General features: G+C 41.8%; 2 protein-coding genes across 2 annotated transcripts; one reads left to right on the forward strand and one right to left on the reverse strand.

The window, feature by feature from the left end:
• Positions 1-42: 42 nt before the first annotated feature.
• LOC126791797 (uncharacterized) lies at positions 43-2,335 on the reverse strand. The gene is made up of 2 exons (XM_050518280.1): positions 1,948-2,335; positions 43-782 (listed from the first exon to the last, which is right to left on the reverse strand). Exons 1-2 carry the CDS (start codon positions 2,308-2,310, stop codon positions 270-272), a joined length of 876 nt encoding a protein of 291 aa, XP_050374237.1. The 5' UTR covers positions 2,311-2,335; the 3' UTR covers positions 43-269.
• Positions 2,336-9,844: 7,509 nt separating this feature from the next.
• On the forward strand, positions 9,845-10,295 carry LOC126791665 (small acidic protein 1). The gene has a single exon (XM_050518139.1). The coding sequence runs from the start codon at positions 9,860-9,862 to the stop codon at positions 10,172-10,174; it is 315 nt and encodes a 104-aa protein (XP_050374096.1). The 5' UTR covers positions 9,845-9,859; the 3' UTR covers positions 10,175-10,295.
• Positions 10,296-10,819: the final 524 nt, after the last annotated feature.

Raw genomic sequence — 10,819 nt, forward strand, 5'->3', positions numbered from 1 at the left:
TACAAAACAGATACCAACTTCTAGACCTTGTTTGGAACCAAATGTATCAAGATATTGTACTGGTAATATATACTATGGCCTAAAGTTAGGCAACTCAGGAAGTGGCTTGCCCTTACAAAAACATCAAGAATGGAAATTGATTTTGATTGATGCATTTAGCTTCATCTAACCTAACTTTAACCTATACTTGAACTGAAAAGTCGTAGTGCTTGTTCTGAAACTAATGGCAAACCAATCAAATTCCTGATCCAAGTTTGAAATTGTTGTATTTACCAAAATATCTTTGTCCATGAACCCAAAAAAGGGAAAACTGCAATCAACAACCTCAGCAGAAGAGGTGTATCACTATTTCTTTCTCTCCTACTCAACTTACTCTTCCCTGTAGACTTCCTTCGAGATTGCCTCCTTTCAAATTGCATTCTTTCAAGATCATCCCATCCACCTAAACTTGTGGCATCTTCACCACTATTGTCAACAGAAGCATCATTCCCTACTACCCAAGATTGGTAACCCATCTTTTTGTCATCAGTTTCCTGATATTCATCATATGCTTCTTCGTCGTCCATTCTAACACCAGCTTCACTAGCGGCAGATGGTTTCCTTCTCATCCTGGATTTTCGTCTTGGCCTTCTTCGCGTCCTTCCCCATAACTTTTCAAATGCCATTGAAAGGGCTGACTGACCAAGGGGAAGCGCTAATGCCATCAGGAAAGCTTTTGGACCAGAAGATAGCAGCAGAGATATGATAATAAAAGGAAATGCCCAACCATAAGATTTGAACACCTGCACCCACAAAAAAAAAACTATTTATTTCTGGATATTTGGACATATTTAAGAGATGCAACTTATAACTACAGAAATCAGCCAGTGCAAGAATGATAAGAAATAATACTTCCAAAAAGAATATCAAATTTTGACTCAAGAAAGTTTGTATCTTCATTAAGTTGTTTGTATTTGCTGATGTCGTCTGGTAGTTATTTTATCAGTAGATTTCTGTTCATGAATAAAATGGTATCTCACTTTCATTCAAGGACTCAACATATAAGAAGTAAAGGTTTAAGTGATACAAAACATCTATATTTATAATTCCAGGGTACAAGTCAGTTGCAAAAGTATACTGTGAGGCAAAAAGCGCCTATTTGTTGACAAAAGAAGCAGTGAACATGCTGCTGTGCAGGCAACACAAATTATCAAATAGTTTGCTCATTCTCTCCTAAACCAAGTAATAATGTAATCTGCCTATCCAAAATTACCCTATGTATCAACTCAGTGAAAGCAATAGCTTATTACAAAAGGTCATGTCAAGAAACATATTAAGGTTTTTCCTTTACGTACAGATGATATGCTCACTCAAACTAAGGGACTCCAATGACTGTTTCTGCATTAAGGTGCCTTCAAACAACGTTTTGTTAAATACCAGCTCTCTTCCAGCTCTCTGGGAATCGCTTTTGATCTATGTTTTGTTTAACATCAGCTCTCTTCCAACTTACTACTAAAAATTCACCAAAATTTTGTAAATGAACCTTATTGATTTGCGATAAACAGACCGGGTGGGCAAAACACTTGAAAATAAGGAAAAAGAAAAGGGTAACGCTACTTGGTTGCTTTATAGGAGTTTACAGATTGTTGATCTAATATATCATTCTGATCCTACTTAAGTACTTATGTTTCTTATACCCAAATCCTATATCTTTAGAGAAAATATAACTATTGCTTTTCGGCTTTTACAAGAAGTTGTTTTCTGAAAATGTTAGTGACACTGTTTAACTTCATCTAAAACTAACAAAAGATGATCACATGCTCATCCATTCCACTGTTGCAATGTGCAACTCATAACTGAAATTAGTAACAAAACCCAACCACAATCTGGATGCATATGTGTTCCATTCAACAATATCAAATCTCAAATTGTATAAAACAAGCAAAACATAAGCTAAGAAATCATCACCTTGAAAATCCAGACACTGTCAATAGCTTGGTCCACAACCTCAAAGGGGCCGTCCTCCATTTCCGACCACCACCGCCTCTTCTTCCTCTTCCCTTCTTTACTTGTGTCATAACCAAACTCATCATCTTCCTCATATTCATCTTCATCTTCATCTCGGCTTCGTTTGTCTCTGAAACTAAAACCGAATGTCTTGGAGCGAATGGTTTCGGCATTGGAGTCCCAGCGGCGGTAGCGGGTAGTGTAAGAGCGGAGTGAGTGAATAGAAAGCGGAGGTGGGTTTTGGAAAAGAGAGTGAAGGGAGTATCTGGGTGGTCGCCGTGGATGAGGAGGAGGGTGTGTGAGGACGAGGACTCTGCTCTCCATTACCACACTGCTGTGAAAGCTTCCATCTCTGCCACGTTCTTGTTATCTTGTCTTTCCGCCAAAAGGTAACTCTTGCATTATTAACGTCCGAGTTTATGTCGATAAACTAAATGACACGAGGACTAACTATGATCCCCAACTTTTGTCATTAGACTAAATAATATGATTCTTGTGTTTCTTATTAATTTGGAAACTCATTAGTGTATAAGTATATAACCTCAAATTTGTATATGTATATAGCGTGTCAGATACATGGTAAATATATAATGAGTTAATCGTAAAAGTTTAGATGAAAAAATTGTGTAACATATATATTAAATTAAATTTTTGTACTATACTAATTCAATACGAGACCCTTATTTTTCTCCTACTTCCTTGTTAACAAGTGAAGGTGGATGAGAGGTGGAGAAGAGAGAAGAAAAAGAAGAACGGAGTTTGAGAATTAGCCAATTTGGAGCTGGAAGCTAATACCACAGGCATTACTAGAAAAACAAAGAGGTATCATAAGAGCGCCTTGTTTGTCATAGAACTGGAAGTTGAATTTGTTGTGGCTGATCATCGTGTAGAGGCTTTAGGAAGACTTCTGAAAAAAGAGAAGCTCGTAACAATTTTTTTTAGAAGTATGATTGTTTTTCTTGATTGTCGATTATTTTATGATACATCACTTCGTGTGTGTTTCTTGATTCATGATATGCAAACTCATATGCATCGAGATCGTTTTAATGATTCTTCACCATTTGTTACTTAAAATAAATTGGGATTTAACTCCGTTTATAATAGGATTCAAACTCTTGTAACGTTTTTCCTATGAAAAAAAAAGGAAATACTGTTGGAGGATGAAATATTCGTGTATTATTGAATGATATGGGGGCCTATATATAGGCATTACAAAACCACAATCCCGTAGGATTCGGAGTCCTAATCTATTACGGAGATGCTAATCTATCTCCTAACAGGAAACCTATTAGGCTAAGACACACACAAGGGTAGAATAGTAATTCTCCCGGAACACTCCCCCTTGTGTCGCATGCCTAGGTTGCATGGTGCACACATCGTTGCCTCGGTAAAAACCTTGTCAAGCAAAATAAAAACCTCTTGGGTAAAAACAAAAGCTTGATCGAAGGGAAAAAGAGCACAACGCACCGTCTACATTTGATAGCATCATGTGAGCTAGACTCCCCCTGAAGTCTACGAAACAACTCCCCCTCATAATCATGGAGTACAAAGAACAACGTATACAACGTTCATTACATGCTTCTCAAACGTAGTCTTGGGCTAATGATTAATCATTAATCTAGCCACACATCCTTAGATCATCCATGCTATACTTAGCCAAACTTAGATCTTAGGAAACAAGATTGCATAACAACTCAAAATAAGAGTTTGCAATGAAAATCAGATTCTCGGGTAGAATGACCTTCACTAACTTAAATGGCCATAACTTCTTCGTCAAAATAGGTATCAGCGAACCGTAAAATGTTCTGAAAAGTAGACACCCGTGTCTTTCCAGTGACATAAGGTTCACAACCTCATCCGATCGGAGCAGTTCACAATGCTCTGTCGAAGTTGACTGACTTGCAAATTTCCGGACAGGACTGTCCTACTTTGCTAAAATGGCCATAACTCACTCAATATGATAGCTATGAACGAATGGTTGATGTCCATGGAAAGTAGACACATAGGCCTTCCAACGGTACCAATTTCACCATATTTCATCGAGCGAGCTGTCTTGTAGGTCTCGTTGAAGTTGACCTACGAAACTGGACAGATTCTGATTTGTCACATTTAATGTGTCTTTCGCGAAAAGAATGGGGGAATGGATCAATGAAGGACTGATTTTGGTCCAAGACGGAACCGTACGCATCCTCTACGCTACCAGTGTCGACTGCTACACCAAGGCGTACGTTGATGTTGCTGGAGCTGCTGGCGGCGTTGGTGTGTATAAGATTTGTGTTGGTTCACTGAGTGTAGAACTAAACCCATGTCAAAGAAGCAATGCAAGTCTAATGACAATGCATAGGCGCATAGCTAATCACGTCATAATGAAAGCAATAGTGTCCCAACAACACTAACATGTATGAATGTATAGCTCATTGAATCTCTTCATCATCTATACTTAGACGGAATAGAGAATCAAGAATTAGCTTCATATGAACACATATGGGTATGAGTTCTTGCAACCGATTGTACTACGTTCTCTCGAACGTCGCAATCTGATTACATAAGCTCTCCGTGGTCTGGAGGCATTTAAAGTCTCTCGGGCACTCTCATATCTGCGTCAAGATCCCTTTACAGATATTCTATGACCACTATCATATGCTGCAAATCAGTTTTCATGGACACTACTACTGATCAAGTAGCGGAAAGCAATTATGTCCATAACGAGAGAATATAACTCATCGTAGTCAATACTAGGATAATGAGACAATCTTTGCGCCATAAGTCCTGCATATATCGCATGACTTCATCTTTCTCATTACACTTACGAACAACGACCAACATAACAAGTCTAGTTCAGCATGTATTGATTCTTTCCACTTCGGTCAAGTTGCTCATCGTTGATGCTTTACAACGGAATAAGAGCATAAGCGAATACATCATCAATCATGGGAGATCAATACATTAAACACACGCGCGCGCTGTATACGATCAATTCGTGAGATTTCTATTCTTCTCTAACATCAACAAAAGGAGTCTGTAGCGTCCCACAGAAACTTAGTTGATACACATGTTTAGAGAATATCTCTTGATGATGGGCGAAATACTTGTGCCTACGCACTTCGCTTCTTTCTAGTTTTGATTCTAGAGAATAATGGTCTCCCCCTCATCTAGGCAGGAGCCAAGACCGAAGCTATGACCCTTACTAGTCCATCTTTGCGTTTGCCGCCCTTGTTTTGTGGTGCAATGCCACGGGCGCCGACAACACCACAGCGTACGATGGTGCCATCGCCGGCTTCCTTCCCACTGTCAGGGATGGTGCCAACGGTGCTAGGACCAGGTCATATGAAATTCTCTCATATTCTGAGAGTCCCAACCTTACCGGCACATCACAACATTTATGTGCGATCTCGTCACTTTCGCAATATCGGTAAAGTCATTGAGCATCGAATCTTTGACTTTCTGGAGGTCGATAATGCGTTGCACATTTGCTCACTTTGAGTAGTGCGGGATCTTAATGAGACATAGTGCCACACCACGTCAATTCCTGGCGTTAAAACCAGAATGGGAGCATTCCATATCTCCCCCTAACGACGGGAAATATGTCTCATCAAAGTGACCGTCTGCTAATATCGCAGGATAGAGATCAACGGTTGTAGATTGGAAATAGCGGACAAGTGTTGGTGATTCATAAATCATAACCAACCAGAATACTTAATCGTTTCAAGTAGACCCATTGAGATAACTACAATAGAGGCACATAAATAACTTTAACCAAATAGGCGTTTAAGGAGAAGAACGTTAGGATCGTATCCAGTAACTATCTGGTACGCACTAAACGCTTGGCAAGTTGTGGGTCTGAAACGAATAAGTGTCGCTGCATGCAACATCATTACATATCCCCATGCAAAAATCGGCAGGTTAGTACCCATAACCAAGTCCGAGCTCTGCTAGATCGTGCGGTGAATGAACATGAGGAATAATATGTTCAACGACGATCCTAGTAGATATGCAAAACGAAATCATCAAAGTCGTGGAGGTGAACTCTCCAATGGTATCCATTCAAATAGATTTGAGAGGATAGGAAGGGTGGTGAGCCCTTAGTATGATGATCATAGCTAAAAACTTTTAGCGAATGCAGCGTTTCTTGTGGAAAGCAAAGCGACGTGTGACCAACGCATCGATGCTCTTAACCTATACCATAAAAATACCGAAAAATGTCCGCATTCGGTTGGATAGGGTCCACTAATGTCACCTTAAATACTTTGTAAGAATGGAATGTTCTCGGTTGAAGCCTTAGCAAATAAGGACTTCCTTGAAATCTAGCAAAAGAACAAGCTTTGCAAAATGAGCGATGGGCATCAGAGATTGTCATGGAGGCATTAGAAAGCACGGGAGGCATCACAAGCTCCTATGAAGGAAGGGATGCCACCACCGACGGCCTTAATGCCATGGAGCCGCCGAGAAGGGCAGACTCGGCCTCACCGTGCATGGCACGGATAGGCACGGCCTCACCGTGTGGAGCACGGGTGAGGTGGTTCTCCAATCGCTTCGTGAACATGAAAAATAGATGATAATGTGAATTTCAAAGAACTCGAATCATCATATCTTGTTCAAAATGACCAAAAAACGATCATGTCAAAACCGAGAAGACAGTAAAACCGAACCCATGATTCAAAAAATCTTGAGTTACATAAAGCTACTGCTGCAGGCAAGCAAAACGATGTCTACAGGCTAACAAAGCTACTGTCGAAGCTTGAAAAAGATACTGTCAATGAAATCTGACAGATTTATTCCTCTCCATTCTTAACACAAATATCAAGATGGAAATCCATCATTGGCATGTATGGCCTTTAAAACTTAGCAAGGCACGAAGATATACAACACAATCTCCGCACGAGATCCGTAAAACAACTACCTGCGCCGTAGGACAGTGTGGGTGGTTACGCAATTAGCAAGACACTCGATTTCACGGCGGGACATTCTCAAAATGAAGATTAAGAGAGTCAACGACGCGGTGAACTTCTCTACACAATACGCCGTAGGATATTGTAAGAGAGGGGATTGAAACAAATGGCAATCCCATCGAATGTATCACATGGCAATAGAACTACATTCTTCAACTCAAGAGTTGGAAAAACATGGTATTGGAGCAGTTGAATACCAAACGATCTGGGTTGTAAAAACCATCCAATTGGTGCGGGTGGTCACCAATAATAATAAAATCATTTGAGCTATGAAATGACTTGGAGAAAACCGGAAAATTAACCGGAAAACCATGTCAATATAACTCAAAACCGGGTGAAATTTGGACTGGGAAAACTTGGCAGCAAGAACTGCTGAAATATGCGGAAAACATGACGAGAAACGACGGAAAAAAAATCGTCGGAAAAACTCGTCGGAAGCCGGCGGCACCGAGTGCCGGAAAACTGGCCGGCGGCGGCCGGAGCCGGCCGGTATGGAGGCCGTAACTTCAGGTCCGACAGGGAACGCCGTCCGGAACCGGATGGCGGTGCCGGAAACGCCGGCAAATGGCCGGAAGGCAGCGAATACGCCGGTAAAACGTCAAAAAACGTTCCGGAAACGCCGGAACAATAACCGGGAAAAACGACGTCAATTTTGACGTTCCGAGGTCCGTTTTCCAAATTTCAAAGTCCAAAATCACAATGTAGTGCTATTGGGGTCCCATGTAACCCAAAAGCGACCAATTTAAAAACCACATGAGTTGTAAACGTTGACCATGCATGCTAAGCCCAGGCAAATAAAATTCTCACAAGTCCAAGAAAGACGAGAAATTTTATAGAATATGCCAATATTTAATACAACACAAACAAGCTTCCAATTCCAATAGACGACTTAGGATAAAGTCGAGCAATAATCATGGCAATGCCAACGTCATACTTGAAAAATAGTAAGCAGAAGACATAGTCAAAATAGAGTGACTAATCAAAAGTCCATAGCAACAAAATCTTGCATATCGGATTGGGCGGAGCCTTAGCCTGAGGCTTAAAAATGTTTGCTTACTTGAGAATGGAAGAATGTTACTTTTCCATCTCCAAAATTCCCTCAAGAAATAGATACAGGTGCCAAAAAGGGCATGCGTTTCTTGGATGTGGAGTATGCATCAAGGTCAACTCTGATAATACAACGTCATAGACGTTCATTAAATCACTTTAAGTGTGTCCCATAGAATTCTTTATTTTTGGGATCTTTTGTCAGCAAATAGTGCTGCATCAGAGTAATGAATCAACTCAAATAAATGAGTACGTAGACCTTGGAATTATCGTTTATAGGCATGAGTTTAAGAAAACTCAAACATTCAAATAACAGTCGCGATGGCGACGCATCCATAAGAAACGAGGGTTGGATAGGTTTCGAATAATCGAAATATTCAAGTATGTAACCGGAATCAGAAGGGTTGTGATGTATATGGTCACAAAATAATCGATGCATATCGGCGATTCTCATGATCGCACCCAAAACAGCGGTGCACTCAGGCGACCACACGAAATCGATATCTTCCTTTTTAAATAATAACGTGACTCCCCCAGGACCGTCACACGAAAAACGTCGACCAAGAGGGGAATCATATCCCTCTTTGGTCTCATCGGCGTTATAAGAAAGGCCGGAAAAGAAGACATGAAAAAAAAGGCTAATAGCGCCCGATAATTTATATATATATATCTTCAAAAGCAGCAACTTTAAGAAAAACATACTTGTTGGTCTGCCAAATAGACCGCATATAAGTAAATTGCTCTGCAAATCGATCGTCATGCATGAAGTTGCTTGTTGAATTCCTTTTCGATCTTCGTCCGATGACATAAAATCTTGGGAGGGTACGATCAAAATCGTATGTAGATGACAAAAGTATCATCCATCTCGGCATGAATGTCATCACCATAGTACGACGAGTGATCACTTTTCCTATGCAAGCACGTGAAACATAGTTAGAAAACGAAAACGTGCAAATAAACGATTTAATAAGCAATAGGAAAATAAAAAGGAAAAAAGAGAAATAGTTTAAAGGCCCAAAAGGGTAGAGAAGACGGGAGTAGCTTCTCTTGAGCGAAGAGTTTGCTTGTGCAGTTTGCGTTCATTGCGTATATATGCGGGAGGAGCAATTTTGAATCCTCTGATGCGGGGTTTTTCGGGGCAAAAAGATGTTTTTGCGGAGCGAATGCGGAGGATACCCTGCGGGGCTGCGGAGGCTGCGTGCAGGGGCAGCAGGGGGGGCTGCAGGGGTGCGTGCAGGGCTGCGTGCGTGCGTGCAGGGCTGCGTTGCGGGGGCTGCAGGGCAGGGCAGCGTGCGGGGCTGCGGGGGTAGCACGCAGGGGCTGCGCGCGGGGCTGCAGGGGCAGCACGCAGGGGCTGCGCGCGGGGCTGCAGGGGCAGCACGCAGGGGCTGCGCGCGGGGCTGCGGGGGCAGCACGCAGGGGTTGCGGGGCTGCGTGCAGGGCTTGCGGGCAGGGGCTGCGGTGCGGCGGCAGCGATGCGGCGGCTGCAGGAGGTGCGCCGGCGAGGAGATGCCGGAGCTTGGAATCGACGGTGGCCGGCGGAGGAGAGAGAGAGAGAAAAAAAATAGGGCTCTAAAAGTTCAGGGTTTTAGAGCAACGTGCTGATAACGTGTTGGAGGATGAAATATTCGTGTATTATTGAATGATATGGGGGCCTATATATAGGCATTACAAAACCACAATCCCGTAGGATTCGGAGTCCTAATCTATTACGGAGATGCTAATCTATCTCCTAACAGGAAACCTATTAGGCTAAGACACACACAAGGGTAGAATAATAATTCTCCCGGAACAAATACAATATTTTGCACATATAAATTACTGAGTGGGTGAAAATCTCATCTCCAGAGAAGAAGACGCCTATATATAAGTACGACATGTCGCAATTTACTCGACAAAAACCAACCTCTCCAGCGGAAATCCAATACGCGCGACGCTCCGCCGCTATAGCCTCGGCGAGACAGAGACGATCAGCACCGGCGACGGCGATGAGGCCCACAGCGATGGAATTCTTCGGCGACATGGACGACCAGGCCTCCACCATGGCCATGGACGTCGACGACATCGACGCTCTCGAGTTCGGCGGCGACGGCGTCATCGGTGATAACAAGCTCGCCGACGTCGACTTCTTCAACTCCTTTCAGAACGACTTCGACGAGTCCGACATGACCGACTCCGCCGCCGCCATGTAATGCTCTGATTTTGACTCTGATGTGATTCTAGGGTTTCGAAAACTGTGATTTTGGGGATTTAGGGTTCCGGTACTTATGTTGTGGATGGTTATATAATATATATGTGAGTATGGATTTTGTAGCTAGTTGTGGTTGGATTATGCGAATTTCGATTTATGGTTTGCTGAAATATTGTGTCTATTTTTAATGCTATATGTTATGTGTTGTTTAGAGAGGTTAGCTGTGGCAGGAGAGTAATGAGCTATCAATACCGAGTGTCATTCAGTCTGATCAGTTAGTTTGGTGCTTAGCATTTTTTGATTAGAGTAAAACAGAGAGCGAGTTTGTTAAGCATGTGTTTTGATGTGGAATTCCAAATGGTGTATGGTGTCGTCTTTTTAATTAGAATGCCGTGGAATATTGCAGTTTTATGCGAATGATTTTGTTGATTGTATGATGACAGTATGGATTATGGAAGTAAGGTTTACTTTTGACAGATTTTTGGTAATTTATAATATTTTAAATTGCTTTCTAGGTACTTAAGATTTAAGTTATGAGCTTCAGAGTTTCGCCGATTGTTCTTTTTCTTGGGAGCTATATAGATAAAAGGTTATGCATTAGTAAAACTGTAGGAGCTTGAATATGGTTGTTTCTATTGTATCCAGG

Source organism: Argentina anserina, chromosome 4, assembly GCF_933775445.1.
Source record: "Argentina anserina chromosome 4, drPotAnse1.1, whole genome shotgun sequence".
In the NCBI taxonomy this organism is placed as follows: domain Eukaryota; kingdom Viridiplantae; phylum Streptophyta; class Magnoliopsida; order Rosales; family Rosaceae; genus Argentina; species Argentina anserina.